Raw genomic sequence first — 17,031 nt, forward strand, 5'->3', positions numbered from 1 at the left:
TGTTCTTCCTTGTTCATGTTTCCCCTCTCCCTTTTCTTATTTGGAATCTTAAGAATTTTCATGCATGGGATTGTTGTTAGGCACAACCCTTTTTTTTTTTTTAATTTAAGGGCTCATTTTAATATTAAAGTACTATTGAGAAATCATTTGAAAATTTTAAACTATCCTTCATATAAACTTCAAAGAATGCTTTGAAATTTAAAATTAAAAAAAAATTAAAAAATAAATAAATGCTATAAATGGAAACATTTAGATTATGACTAATATTTTCACTATTATAAATACAGCATTGATTTTGAACCATTATTAATGAAATAATTATGATTATCTATAAAATATTAATTCATTAAAAAATAAAATACTAATTATTACACATTAATTATTGTTTAATCATAATAGATGAAACAACTTATTGCAAATAAAAATACGATAAACATTTATCATTTTTATTTCTATTAATTTAACAATTTTTACAAAATGAATGCAAATAACAAATTAAACTGTTATGAGCAATTATCTAGACACTAATATATATATAAAGAAGGGAATACTAGCACAAGATTTTTATAAGGATTCGACCCAAACTCAACCCAATCTACATCCACTATCCTCTTATTTCAATTCCAAACTCATATTTCACTATCTTTAAAGCTTCAAACCAAACATCATATATTTGCACATTTAGATTCTTGGTTTCAAGTGACATTCAACAATTATCAAGAGGTGTCTCACTCTTGGATTCTCCACGTGATACCCCACACTTGGCAAACTATCAAGTGATGTCTCATACTTGAATTTTCGCATAAGTGATACCACACATTTGAGTCTACCCTCACAAGGTTACAGGATTGAGTTTACAAAGCTTAAAACTCATTATTTATAATTTTGCTCGTTGGATACAGTATAAACTATGATTGATAAGGTACACTAAGAATGAAATTCAAGTTTAAACTTAGCACACTCAAAATTCTTTTCTAAGGCTCTATAGATAATTGAACATGAAGAATAGAACTTTATATAGGAGATAGAAGCTCAACCTAACTATTAAACACAATAAGGCTCAACCAATGTTTACAAGCTATTAGGTAGTAAAGAATGATAATTAATGTAGCATTTAGTCAATGGATCAAGTCTCTGGCTTGACCGATCAAGGCTCTGCTTCAATCGAAAGCTTTTTGCCAATCATTTAAGAAAATTCCCCTAAATCGATCAACAATTTAGGTCAATTGGTTGACCACTTTAGTCAACCACAAATCAAACATACAATAAACATTGGAACTCGATGCACAAGTGACCTTTAATTGCTCATTTGGTTCTATTTGAAAACTTAAGATTAAAAACCTTTTTTGATGATAAAATGCATGACAAAACATGAGTTTCTATCTTTGAAAGAATCAATCTCATTTTTTAAATATACTTCATTTAAATGGTTTTAGTTTATTGTTTTCTTTTTCCTTTATATTTATCTATTCTATATATTTTATTTAGTTTTGTATATTGCATAGTTTTAGTTGTTTTTATTTTTGAGTCACTAAGTATGTAAATAAAATAAAATATGAAACCCTTTCTTTCTTTTCAAAAATAAATCCCAAACCTTTTTTTAAAAAAAAATAAATAAATACGAACCCTTTTTCTCTGAAAATTAAATTTTAAACATTTTTTTAAAAATAAAAATAAAAACTATGAAACGTTTTAAAAGAAATAAATTAAAAAATCATGTTGCTTTTAATAAAAGTGAGATATCATCTTTTAAATAAACTGGATTTTTTATAAATAAAATAAGGGAAAAAATTTTCCTAATGTTTTCTTGAAATAAATTTGAAGCCTTTTTTTAAAATAATAAATTTGAATTTTTTTTTTTATAAAGTAGAAATAACCTTTTTAGAAATTAATTGCAAGGATCTTTGTAACAAACTTGGGTGACTTTTTCTAAATAAAGATAAAATCAATTTTCAATAAATCTATTCTAATAAAATAAAATAAAAAATCATTTTTAATGAAATATATACAAAAAAAAAAAAAGGATTGAAATATTTTTGTAAATGAATTTACAATTTTTTTCTCTAAAATAAATTTTATAAAAAAATATTTTATACTAATAAAAATATTTTTCCTAATAAAAGGATCAATACTGTTTTGTAAATAAAAAAAAAATCATATTTTATTAAATCAACATGTGTTTTTAATATATATGAAACTATGAAACCCTCTTTTTAAAGCTTTGAATGCAATGTTATTCTTCTTTTTTTTCTTTAACTTATTGATTACTGATGATTGTTCATGTTTATCTCATGAGTCATAATTGACCTAATGAATTCTTTAAGAAGGAGCTTAATGAGATCTTGATTTGTCATTACCTTTGTCCCCTATTTCTTTAGTAGATACTTCAATATCTTCATAACTTTCTTTGTTTTCTAATAAGAATAATCATTTTTAAAAAAGGATGGGATATACTTATGGAGAAGCTTTCCATGAGGGATAAGCTTAAAAGATCAATTATTTCTATGAGATGGTTAAGTCTTATTCTAAAGGTCAAACTTTGATACCAATTGTTAGTTTTATACTAATCCAAACCAAGGTGAACACCTAGGAGATGATGAATTGGGTGTTAGTCAATTTTAACATTTTTTACAAGATGAATGCAAATAACTAATTAATATGAGTGAAAGGATGGGGAGATGCAAACACGATTTTTTTATAGTGGTTTGGCGCAACTCAATCTATATCTACTCTCCTCTTGTTTGAATCTCAAGCTCAATGTTACACTATCTTCAAAGCTTCAAACTAAGCCTTATAACTTCATACACTTGGATTCTTAATCCTAAGGGATCTTAAAAATTTTTCAATAAATACGTCACTCTTGAACTCCCTAAGTAATACTCCATATTGGAAAACCCTTAAATGATGTCTCACACTTGAATTTTCCCTAAAATGATACTAAAAAAAATTGAGTTCACAAATATAAAAAACTCCTAGTTTACAATATAGGCATTAATGGATATAAAACAAATTAGCATTGATATGGTGTACTAAAAATGGAATGCTAGTTCCAGCTCAATGCACTCCAAATTCTTTTCTAAGGCTCAATGGATAATTGAACAACAGCTTAAAACCCAATGCATGAAGAATGGAGCCTTTATATAGGAGATAGAAACTCAAACTAGTCATTAGGAACAATTAGACTGGACTAGTCATCCTTTCAATCGAATTATTTCATTAGTCATTTGGTGGCGGAAGGTATAGTAGGGGGTCATTACTGGATCAACTATTCAAGTCTTTGGTTAAATTGATTGCTCAAGGCTCTACCTCAACCCAAAGCTTTTTGCCAATTATTTAAGAAAATTCTCCTAAATTGGTTGGTCAATATATGTATATATATATATATATATGTAGGTATGCATGTATGTATACTAAACAAAAGAAATTAATGCACAATTGACCTATAACACCTCAGATTAATTTGATTTGAAAACCTAAGACTAAAAACTTTTTTTATGATAAAATGTATATCAAATTAAACATGGGTCTTTTACCCTTGAAAGAACGAATCTCATTTTTCGCTTGTAAAAATCATTAGAAAAATTAACTTAATAGTTTTTTAAACTTTTGCATCTTTAACACAAAATCCTTGAAAAACCCTATTAGATATCTCATTAATATTTTGAAAACCTTCTTAATCATTAACAACATTAATCAAAGGTGACTTTCATTTAAAAAGATTCTTCATCCAATTTTGAAAAGATTTAAGGCGCATTTGAATTCTATTAGATTAGTTTTGGATTGTTAGGTGTTTTAACAAAAACGATATCCATTCCTAACTTAGTGTGTCACAATCCTACATAAAAATAGCATACAAGTTATCTTAATAATCTTTTTTGTTCTTCTTAATTTTCTCTTTTACTTCATATATCTTCTTGTTTATGGCTTCAAAAAAATCTACCTTTCTATCATACTTAATTATAAAATGTTAAATCCAATCCTTATTTTGTTAACAAATATAGGATATTCAAAGCCATGGATAGCTTTTCAATAAATTTACAAAAAAAAAAAAGGAAAAAATGGAATTTTTTTAAGGAACACAAATTATAGTATATCCTCCAATGAATTACATTTGGCTTTAATGGCCCCAAAAGTGAGCATGCATATTCTTTGCTAAGAATAATTTCAAAGAAAATTTTTATCACAAAGTATCTGAAGGAGACTAAAGAAATGGTCCATACTCCCAACAACCATAGGTAGGTTTGTGTCTATTTTCTAAAAGTCAATACAATGTTTGTCATGCTTTGATTCATTTTTCAATAATAGTATAAAATGGATTTTAATTACTTGTATAATACTATGTTTAGTCTAAAAAACATCAAATCAAACTATAATGAATTCATTCGATTTGATGATTTTTGTAAGTAATACAAATGATGTTATATCCTTCTTTAATGCATTAAATTTTGCATGGTGGTCCTAAGCGTGAGTATGTATACTTTTTTGATAAGCACAATTTCAAAGAAAATAAGGTAAATGAAAGAGACTAAAGAAGTGGTCCACACTCCCAACAACTGCTAGGTTTCAATGCAATGTTTGTTATGCTTTGATTCCTTTATTCAATAATAGTACTAAAGAAGGTCTTAATTACTTGTTCAATATTATATTTAATCCAATAATTATATAAGAGGTAGTCTTACTTGAAAAGACATTAAACATTTCATTCCAATAAATTTTAAAACTATTATGAACTCATTTGATTTGATAGAAGTACTTCTTAATTGATAAATAATATTTCAAAAATAGATAATCTTAGAAAAAAAAAAAAAAAAAGAGACAATGATGCGGGTTTTTTTTAAGAAATAGTTTTGACAATCTAATTGTTATGGTTGATATAATAATGATTTCATATATGAAAATTATCAACTATTAGAGAAGTAAAAAATTAGTTATCAAGATATTGATTATTATAATTTAATCATTATAAAATTAATTTTGAATATTGATGATGAAATATAAACCATTCGAATTTGAAAAATATTTGGAATTTTTATAACATGTATCATGTTACATCCTCCTTTGATGAATTAAATTTTGGATGGTGGTCCTAAATGTAGCGTGTGCAACTTTTTGGTAAGATTAATTTTAAAGAAAATTTTTACCACAATATGGATGAAAGAGACTAAAAACATGGTCCACACTCACTAACATCAAGTGGTAGGTCCATCTCTGTTATTTAAAAGTGAATGCAAGGTTTGTTATATTTTGATTCTTTTTTCTAATAATAGTATAAAAAGCGACTTGATTATTTTTATAATTTCATATTTAGAGTTGGTTTGGTGGTAATTTTAGGAAGCGTTTTAAGTTTAAAAAGTGTTTTTGAAAAATAAATAAATAAGGTGTTGGAAAAATTTAGGAAACATTTTTAAAATATGAAAAATCGCTTATAGTGTTTGTTGGAAAAATAAAAATAGGTGATTATCCTAAAACACTTTCAGTGTGTTTGACTCGAAGTGTTTTAGTGGAAATGTTTTGTGTAGAAGTGTTTTTTAGAAAAAAAAAAAAAAAATCGCTTAAGAGTGTTTGGTAGTGATTTTAGGAAGTGTTTTTTAACTTTTTTAATACTTGAAAAAATAAAAAATTTTAAGTATTAAAAATGTTATAAACACTTCCTAAAATAACCGTTAAACACACTCTAAGTGTTTCTCCAAAAAACACTATAAGTGTTTTTTCAAATTTTTAAAAGTGTTTCCTAAATTTTACCAAATACTTAATTATTATTTTTTAAAATATTTTTTAGGCTAAAAATGTTTTTTAAAATCACCATCAAACAAACTCTTAGTCTAATAATTATGTAAAATTTAGAATTACTTTCAAATAACTATAAAAAAAAATATTTGGAATTTTTATAACATGAATTATGTTACATCCCTATTTAGAGTATTAAAATTTGAGTGGTGGTCCTAAACATGAGCATGCCTACTAATTTTGTAAAAATAATTTCAAAGAAAATTTTTATCACAAAGCAAACGAAAGAGACTTAAGAAATGGTCCATGCTCACCAATGGTAGAAGATAGATTAATTTCTATTTTTTTTTAAATAGAATGCAAGGTTTATTATGCTTTGATTCCTTTTTTCAATAGTAGTATGGAAGAAGGATTTAATTAATTGTATAATATTTCGTTTGGTTTAATAAATAAGTAAAATGTAGTATTATTTGAAAGACATTAAGAGTGTGTTTGGGAGTTATTCTATAAAGCGTTTTTAGTATTTTTAACACTTGAATGATAAAAAATTTTAAGTATTAGAAATATTAAAAGCGCTTCTTAAAATTACTACCAAATGAGATTTAAGAGTATGTTTGATAGTATTTTTATATAAAGTATTTTTAGTTGAAATGTTTTTCTCTATAATTATTTTTAGGAGAATGACATATCAAGTGTTTATTCAAAAAAATATTATGAGTGATTTTTCAAATTTTTAAAAATGTTTTCTAAATTTTATCAAACACTTTATTATTATTATTATTATTATCAAAAACACTTTTTAAGCCAATAACATTTTTTTGAATCACTAGCAACGAACTCTAAACATATCAGTCCAATAAAATTTTCTTAACAAATTTTAACTACTAAAATTGAATCAAATTAATTATTATGAACTCATTTGATTTGATAATATCACTATTTTCTATGTTGGTAAGTACTAAAGAGGGTCTATCAAAAAGCAATCAATATCATTTTTTTTCTTTAAAAAACAAGACAAGAATATAGCATCAAGAAAAACAAAACATTTTTCTTTTTGTTACTTTTAGGAACATAAAATAAAAAAGCTAAAACGTGTTATGTAACAACGTTTCAAAATTTTCAAAATTTGTTAGAAACTTTTATACATGTTTTACAAAAAATTAAAATAAAATAAAATAAAATATTGCAAAATATATAATATAAGATATATGTTATTTCATATATTCAAGTCTGTTTGAAAGTTTAAAAAATAAATAAATAAATAAATAATTCTAATTTTTATCTTTAAAACTTTGCTACTAAATTTTACAATTAAAAAAATTAAAACTATATTATCGATTTTAATAAAAATAAAATAAAATTTTAATTTTAGTGAAAATTTAAAAAAAAATGTAATTAAATAAATAGCACCTAAACTCTTCACCACATTTAATAATTACTTAAAAAATAAAATCATCCTCATAAACGAAATCCTCAAATAATAATTATCTTACAAAGGAAAAGATTTTCTTGCGAAGAAGTAGAAAAGAAAGGAATTATATTTTTATACGAATGATAAAATAAGAATTAGAATAAATTTTTTAATATGTATATTTAGTTAGATTACATAAATATTTGAATGATAATAAGTTTTCATCATTTTCATAATAAAGTTTTGTTGTGCTGACGGAAACTTTAATGCAAAGAATATTAATTCTAGAATACAAAGATAAAACAATCAATACAAAGGTACACTTTAACGTGTTTTGACCGATCATGCTTACATCCATGAATAAGAGAAATTTTTTCCATTGTATCATAAAAAATATTATAGAAAACAAAACTAAATACAATTGTTGGGTTCTTGAAACATCTTATGTTTTCTTACTCCTTGTATCCACACTATGCTCTGTTCCCGCTTTCATTTCCTTCTTTGGTGTTCATCTCTGCATATGTATGGCCGTTATCATTCTTATGATCTTTGTTTCGGTCTCTATACACGCCGCCATCGTCATGCTCCCTTGAGTGCGTCTCATTTTCCTTCTTTGCATTTCATGGATCCTTCACGTCAAAATACTCCCCCCCGCGCACCACTTCTCTCTCTACACCGCAGCCATGCTCATTCTCCCTCATTACTGCATGGCTGCCACCTTTCATACCCGTCTCCTCAGGCTCGCTCGTTTAGCTGGATCCATGGCGGCCGCACCTCCTGGACGTCGCCGAGCCGCCGCCGCTCGCTCCGGCCACGCGCGCCTGCACCAGCCGCCACAGCAGCAGCGTCGAAGACGCCGCCGCAGCAGCAGCAGCATCGAAGACGCCGCCGCCGCAGCAGCAGCGTCGGGGACGCCGCCGCCGCAGCAGCAGCGTCGCGGACGCCGCCGCCGCAGCAGCAGCGTCGAGGACGCCGCCGCCGCAGCAGCAGCGTCGGGGACGCCTCCGCCGCAGCAGCAGCGTCGAGGACGCCGCCGCCGCAGCAGCAGCGTCGAGGACGCCGCCGCCGCAGCACCTCCTCGTCGCCGCCGCCCGCGGCCTCTCTCCTCCACGCGCGCGCCTGCACCAGCCGCCATGGCAGCTGCGCCGAAGACGCCGCCGCGGCAGCACCTCCTCCTCGCGCCACCGAAGCCCGAGGGGCTGTCCACTTGGCCTGGAGGATCCACAACCCCGAATACCGCCGTTGCTGCCGCCGCGTGGAGGTGACGGAGACGTTGCAGCCGGGGGGAATATGCAAGGAAGAAGATGAAGATGAGGACTTTGGGCTTGGATTGGGGCACTAGGCCCAAGTTTGGGGTGGTCTGGGCTTGGGATAAGGCAAGGCCCAATTTTGTGTTGATTGGTTTTTGGATTTGGGCTTGGGCTTAGGCTTAAGAGCTTGGGATCACTATTATTATTATTATTATTATTATTATTAAGTCTTATCCTATTATTATTATTATTATTATTATTATTATTAACCATTATCCTATTATTACTATCACTATTATTATCATTATTATTGCTATTAATTCAACTTTCAAAATTTTGTTATTATTATTATTTCAAAATATTATTATTATTATTATTATTATTATTTCAAAATCTTACTATTATTATTTCTTGTTAATTCGACTTTCAAAATATTGTTGTTATTATTATTATTAACTCAACTTTTAAAATAGTATTCGTATTATCGCTATTAATTCAAACTTTCAAAACCCATATTATTATTATTAATATTAATTCAACTTTTAAAACCTTATTATTATTATTATCATTATTTCAAAATCTTATCATTATTATTGTTATTATTATGATTATTAATGTTATTAACTTAACTTTCAAAATCACACCATTATTATTATTATCGACTCAACTTTTAAAAATCTTACTATTATTATTGTTATCAATTTAACTTTTAAAATATTACGATTATTATTATTATTATTTATTCAATTAAAATATTCCTATTATTATTCTTATTGTTATTATTAACCCGAACTCTCAAAATCTTATTACTGTTAAAACATTACTATTATTATCATTATTAATCCAACTTTTAAATTATTATCATTATTATAATTAACGTATTATTATTATTATTATTATTAACAGATATCATTATTATTATTATTATTAACAGATATTATTATTATTATTATTATTAACAGATATCATTATTATTATTATTATTAACGAATATTATTATTATTATTATTATTATTATTATTAACGGATATTATTATTATTAATGGATATTATTATTATTAATGGATATTATTATTATTAATGGACATTGTTATTATTAACGGACATTGTTATTGTTATTATTATCGATATTATTATTATTATAAGCAAAGCCTATTTCCCATCTCCTAAGCCCATGTCCACCCTAGCCTAAACCCTTTAACCCCTTTTAAAAAAAAACCTATTATTATTAACCCCTTTTCAAAACCCATCTTAAAGGCCGGACCCTAAAAACCCCTTTTAAAAAACCTCCTAAGCCCATTTCCAAACCTCAACCCATTTTCAAAGCCCAAGGCCCATTCCATAACTTCCTTCTAACCCTTTTTCAAAAGCCCAAGCCCATTTCCAACCTTTATCCATTTTCAAAGCCTATTGTTATTTATTATTGTATTATTATTTTCTTTGCCACGACATGGGGATATTTTCTCAATCCGAATCTTTTAAAGTATTACTAATATTTATTATAGTAGGTAAGAACTTTATTTTACATATGTCTCATTACAAAATCTGTCAAATTATTTCTGCCTTGCAATCCTTTTTCAAAATGTTGAAAATATCTCACGCGTAAACTTGTAGGACACGTTTCTTATCCATTTCTATCACCATTTTTCAAACTTTCAAAGCCTCCAAAAGTTCTCAAATTGTAGGTGAGTGTACAGTTGTCAAAAGTGTGGGGAGTGTAGATAGTTCCTTTGCTATTAAGTATTAATGTCTCCATTTATTGTTACATGCTAAAAAACTCACTTACTATTTTATTTAATTTAAAAATAATAATTTTCAAATATCTCTAAATATCAAATTTTGTTATAATAATTAATTATGTAATTAGGAGAAAATTAAATATTTAGATAATAATTTGGATAGCAACTCTTATATAAAATATAAGAATTTTTTATGACTTTTTTTGTATTTCATTATTAAGATTAATTCATTAATTTTTATTTAACTTATGAAAGAGTTTCAAATCCTATTTTTTTATTTTTCAAAATTAATTGGAATAGTTAATTACAATGGAATTTTTTTCTAGTGTGGATCGTGTTTTGAAGTTCTAATTAAAAATTTTCATTGGAATTAAGTATTGATAGTTTGTTTTGGTTTTATTATAGAATAAGAAGTTGAATTTTAAAAATTTATAAGAAATTCATTTCTAATCTAAATTTTATCATTTTTAGGAGGAACCTAAAGAAATTTATAGAAGTTAAATTTCATGAAAATTTTATGAATTGTAAGATGAAAATAGTGAGTGTATGGTAAATTTTTTATATTGGTTATAAAAATAAAATCTATTTCAGCCATATTGGTTTTTTGGGATGATAATTTTACTAATTTATAGTAAACTTATTTTTTATTTTATTTGCACAAAATTTAGGTAATTTTAACTAATTTTTTAAACTATGGTTTTTTTTTTTTTTTTTGGCTTTGTTTATAATTATAACAAAGTTAAAAATTGAAAGAAAAAAAAAAAGAAAAAGGACAAAGCGATGTATTTTCATGTATCAAACCAATAATTGGATTTGCAACATTGGCTATTTTTAAATATTTATATAAAAAAAATTAATTTTAATATCTTCTAAAACAATGAAAATTTAAACAATTACTTTTATAGGAGGCATTTTTTAAATTTAAAAAAAAAAACATTTATACGATGAACCTTATATGGATATAACTTACAATATATCGGCATAATATAATATTTAATATATTACTTTAAATAAGGTATACACAAGCTTATAATACAATATTTTTTAAGAGGTATTCTAATTCAAAACTGTGGTGATTAAATAAAGAACAAATTTGGAAAATAAATAGTGTCTAGAAATTAATTTTTTTTATTTATCACATAATTGAATACTAAAATTTTAATATTTAATTTTAAGTTTTATTAAAACATATCCTTATGTTGTCCTCCAATGATTTAAAAATAAAAAGAAAATGCTAATTGGTGCTCTACTGTCACCTTCACTGGTACCTTATGCAAGGGTATCAAATGCTTATAAGTGATAGAAAAAAATAATAATAAGAACAAAATGTATTCATTGTTATTATTCTGTATTTTGACTCTATTCACCTATTAATGTAAGATAAAAAAGATGATAAAAGATTATCTATGTTATATAATATCTATCTATTTTTATTATTTTAAATTAAATAACAAAATGTATTCATTGTTATTATTCTGTATTTTGACTCTATTCACCTATTAATGTAAGATAAAAAAGATGATAAAAGATTATCTATGTTATATAATATCTATCTATTTTTATTATTTTAAATTAAATAACAAAATTAAAGTACTTAAAAATTATTTATTATTATTTTATGTTTTACCTTTTTTTTAATGGAAAAAGACCATGAAACAGAATACTTTTAAATTTAATTGAAAAATAAGTTATAATCATTTTTGAAACTAAACTTTGTAACATCTCTAAAAAAAATTTGACCTCCAAATGATTTAACTCCTATTACAAATATCTTTCTTAATTAAATAATTTGCTTTTCTATTTGTTTTTTTTATAAATAGGATGAAATTATAAATATTTAAAAAATAAGATAACTTTCAAATGTCCTTCATTAATAATACGATAAAATTAGAAATATTATTATTTTTATTATAACAATCCATTACTATTATTCTTGTTATTATTTTTACCATCAATTATTCACTTATTAGCAAATGATAGAAAAGATGATAAAAGATTATCGATGTTGCATACTTTTAAATAAAATAAAAAAAATGTTTAAACAAAAAAATAATAATAATAGATGAGGAAGTTTTAGTAAATTTACAAGCTCATAATAACATTGAGGAAAATTTGGAGTGATTTTGATAATAAAAATTATATCTTATTATTGATTTTCAACTTTAAAACTTAATAATAAAATTTGATAACAAATTTCTATCTATCAAAACAATTTTAAACTGTGAAATCTTTTCCTCAATATCTTTGTGTCATTTTTTTTTCTAAAAAGCACATCATCAGCCTAAAAACTCCTGACAAACCATTGCAATATTCCAAATAAATTTATTTTCGCTTTCTTTCCTAAACTTTGAAGCGGCACATTCATTCACACAAGTAGTAAAGAAATAAAAATAAAATAAATTTATTATTATTTTGCATTTTACTTCTTTTCTTTTAAATAAAAAAAAAGTATAAAACATAACACCTACAAATTTGATAGAAATATAAATTCTAATCATTTTCAAAATCCAACCTTGTAATATCTCTAGAAAAATTTAACCTCCAAATGATTTGATTTGATAATAATTATACATATTTAAATCATAAGATAATTTCTAAATATCTTTCATCAATAACATAATAAAATTAGAAATGTTATTATTTTTATTATAATAATTTATTACTATTATTCTTTTTATTATTTTTATCATCAATTATTCATTTATTAGGAAATGATAGAAAATATGATAAAAGATTAGATATGTTGCATACTTTTAAATAAAATAATAAAAATGTTTAAACAAAAAAAATTAATAATAGGTGAGGAAGTTTTAGTAAATTTACAAGTTTATAAATACCAAGGTAAATAATAATATGATGAGAGAAATCGTTTTTAGAGTGATTTTGGTGACAAAAATTATATCTTATTATTGATTTTCAATTTTAAAACTTAATAATAAAATTTGATAACAAATTTCTATCTATCAAAAAAAATTTAAAACCGTGAAATCTTTTCTTCCACATCTGTGTCTTTTTTTTTTTTTTATCTTTGATTATTGAATTAAACTGGACTATCTCTAATTCAATCTCTGATTCCATGATTTGATCCAGATGGTGGAGGACGCACTGAAGGGTTGGGACCACTTCTCCACTAGCCTTCATCTCCATCTCCATCTCACTCTCACTTAGTCTTAATAGGTTGAGCCTTAAAATAATGAGGAGAGCCAATCAGATTATAACTTGGGCATTAAGCCATTCCACGTGGGTGGAACCCATCTCATTTCACGCGCCCTGTACAATCTCTAAGAATTCAGCGCCAGATTCTGAGGCCCTAGGATGATGACACGTAGCCGATGTGTCTAAATGTTACGTGGGGACGACGTTGCTCCACGGTGGTGAGCAACCGGGCAAACTCTCCTTCTAGAAATCTTTGCAATGATTATGGTGTGTAGTCGCGGACTATACAGCAGTGGATTATTGTATTGACAAGTGATAAGGAAATTAAGGTGTAAATGGAGGACATGATTTGGGTTCAGCATATTTGTTGGCCCCAATTAATGTGAAGATGGGCTGGATGTTGGGCCTCCAGTCCAGTTAAGCTGAGGGTCAGCCCATATATGAACTACAAAGCCTATGAGGATGAAAATAACGTGGAAGGGGCAGAGCATGGGCAATGACAAGTAGCGGCCACTAGCCGCTAATATCAAATCGTCCATTAGAAGATGAAGAGGAGCAGCAACCTACTAGTACCATGAAGGCAAAGGTGGAAGAGCAAGAGGAGTTTCGCGGCCGCAAAGCCCTAGATTCTTCCGACGGCCCATCCACCCAACAACTCGCCGACTCCTTTCAAGCTCAAGGAGACAAGCTTTCCGAGGTACTCGCTGATATTTTCCTCTTTTTCCATTTTGTTCTTCTTTTCATCTCCGTTCTGTTTTTAATAATATTCAAACTTACTTAACCTATTTGTTTAATTCAATACTCTCTTTTTTTAGAAATCTTTATATATATTGTGAATTTTATTATCAGCATGATATTTATTTTCTATTTATAAGATTAAAGTATAAAATTAAAACTGTTAAAAATAAAAAAGAAGTAAATCCCTACTTAAATTAATTAAGAGAAGATATATTAAGTAAATAAAGAATAAAAAAAGATTAATAATAAAATAAATTACTTATAGGTTAGTATTTAATAGTTTATATTATTAGATTATAGCAAGGACTTTTTTTTTTTTGTGTATAGGGATTTTTAAATTGTAATATGATTTTTTTTTTTTTGGATGGAGTTTTCTTTATCATATATAGTTATTTGCTTGTCTTTATACTGTATTATCTGTTGTTTTAAAAGAAATGAAAATTATTTATCCCACATCTTCTTAAAACTATTAGATATATTTATTAAAACTTTGATTCCCTTATATAATGCAAGTTCAATAAATATGCAACCATTGTACCCTGCTGTGATGGCCTTTTAGGACGGAGGGAGCAATAACAGGAGGATACCTATTTTGGAATGACAAGAATTGGGGAGGGAGCCCACTGCTTGATACTTATTTTGGAATGACAAGGCTGGGGAGGGATCTGGTGGTTCCTGATCAACCTCAATTGGTGCTACACTTTAGGGAAAAAATCATCTCATCAAAATAAGATTTTAACTTATAAATTTTTTTAAAGAAATTTTAGAAACGTTTTTAGAAATACGATGTTTTTGTTATAAATTTTTTTAAAAGGAAAAAAAATTATTTTTTGAAAAGATTATTTTAAAAGAAAATAACAATTTTTTAATTTTCTTTTTCTTACTTGATAAAAATTTCTACTACATTAGTCTAAAAACTATTTTTTTTAAGCTACCATATTGATTGTAAAAAAAATCCCACCGTTCGATGACCACATTACAACAAGCATGTGCATATATTGTTTCTTGAAATGGGGATGGAATGGTTGTGTGAAATGAAATGGATATATCAATCATTACATAAGAAGAAAAATAAATTCACGACTTAACTCATAGTTGTGAAAGGGGCACCTAGGCTCCAGGCACGCAATGCCACCCTCCAGCGCCTCACCTGATTGCAGGCGCCGTCCCTTCATGGAGGCACTGATTAGGCACGCAAGGCGCTTACCTCCCAACCAGGTGCAACGCCCCCAACAGGCACACGTTTATCCTCATCCATTGTTTTATTCTTCTTCTTATTTTTATGCGTCTTCTTCTTTTGGTCATTTTCTCACCCTCCGATGATGAGTTGCAGACCAATAGAGGAAGAATGACAAGAGTTTTCTTTTTTTTTTTTTAAGACCAAAACGACGTCGTTTGGTTTGTTCTTTTAAAAGAACATGGTCCAAATCAACGTTGTCTTTTACATTTTTTTTTTATTTTAAAAAGGCCAAAAATAATGTTGTTTTGGCCTATTCTTCTTGTAAAACCCAGTATATGTTTGTGTTTGGACTTGTAAAACACAAAAAAAAATAAAAAATGCCCTAGCCTCTTGAATAATGTGAAGAAAAAAATAAAACGAAGAAATAGGGTAAAAATAGAGAAAAATTTTTAGGCACTTGATTATATTATATAAAATATATATGTAAAATAAGGTGTGTCTCACTTCACTAAGTCTACACTTTAGGTGTGCCCATGGAAGAAAATATCGTGTATCGAAGGACAGCGACACGATATTTCTCCGTCCAGCGATTTTTCGGAATAAATCGTGAAAAATCGCCTATTTCTCGCGATATATCGGCGATTTTCCTCGATATATCGCCTGGTCAACGTGGGTCAAACGAAGTCAAATCCGCTACAGTACGCTTCCCATTTGCTGCCGAGGGGATTTGAACCCCAAACCTTTTGGTTTGGGGTTCAACCACTTACCATTTGGGCTAACTAGCCCCTTGATATATAATGTGCAAAACATATATATATACTTAAACTCAGTATGAAAATATTAAAAGAATATTTTAAAAAGCAAATTAATTATAATTAAATACAAGATCTTTTAATTAATTACCAAAAATATAAAAATTATATAATTTTCTTCATAATGTTTTTAATATCATTAATAATTAATTAAATATTAAAAAAATTATATATATATCATAATTTATTTTATATTGTTTAATACAATTGAATTAAATGGATCATATTTTAATATTAATATATATTTTAAAATTAGACATATTATAATCAAATATCATAATATTAGGTGTAATTTAATAATAAATATACACTTATAAAATTCATATTTTTATCGATACATACGATATTATTATCAAATATAATAAATCATGATATACATATATCAAAATTTTCAATAAAATAACTTTAGAATGTCTATTATACTTCTAATTATATTATTATGAGGTTTTCCTTACATTTTTATGAGTTTTTAACAATTTTAAGCTTATTAATATTTTTTTCCAAAATATCCGCCGATATATCTCCGATATATCTGATATATCCGTAAAATCGAAGTACCGATATATCCGTGATTACCGATATTTTCATCCTTGGGTGTGCCTTTACACCTCAAGCTCCAGGAGGACTTTGCGCCTTGGTGCGCCTTAAGCCTTTTAAAACTATGACCCAACTACTCATTTGTAGTTGCCTTTTGATCACTTACACTATTTCTTGAAACGGATGGAATGGTTATGTGAAATGAAATGGATGGATTAATCATTACACAAGTTCTTGTGTTGTTTCTTGAAGTAGATCCATCCAAAATTCTTGATCCAACTGTTGGTGTTAAGCCAACCAGAGTCAAGTCTGTCCAACTTCCAAAAAGTTAGGCGGACTTCTTCTCTGCACAAAAGGATGTCTGGACAGGTGGTCCAGGCAAGCCCCACCGAAGCTTAAGTCAGACAAAGATAGCTTTAATCATTTGTGAGAAAGAATGAGCGTATATGTGTGCGTACCTTGTTCGTGCTTTTGAGGGGTT

At 27.6% G+C, this 17,031-nt stretch overlaps 1 protein-coding gene across 1 annotated transcript; it reads left to right on the forward strand.

Annotated features, from left to right (window-relative positions):
- The first annotated feature begins 7,845 nt into the window (after positions 1-7,845).
- On the forward strand, positions 7,846-8,403 carry LOC117927962 (serine/arginine repetitive matrix protein 1-like). Its single transcript, XM_034847700.1, has one exon. It carries the CDS (start codon positions 7,846-7,848, stop codon positions 8,401-8,403), a length of 558 nt encoding a protein of 185 aa, XP_034703591.1.
- The last annotated feature ends 8,628 nt before the right edge of the window (positions 8,404-17,031 follow it).

Source organism: Vitis riparia, chromosome 13 (genome assembly GCF_004353265.1).
Source record: "Vitis riparia cultivar Riparia Gloire de Montpellier isolate 1030 chromosome 13, EGFV_Vit.rip_1.0, whole genome shotgun sequence".
NCBI lineage: Eukaryota > Viridiplantae > Streptophyta > Magnoliopsida > Vitales > Vitaceae > Vitis > Vitis riparia.

Bases quoted from the DNA above. Each gene is read 5' to 3' on its own strand.
- LOC117927962 (XM_034847700.1), top strand. From the start codon at position 7,846: ATGGCTGCCACCTTTCATACCCGTCTCCTCAGGCTCGCTCGTTTAGCT.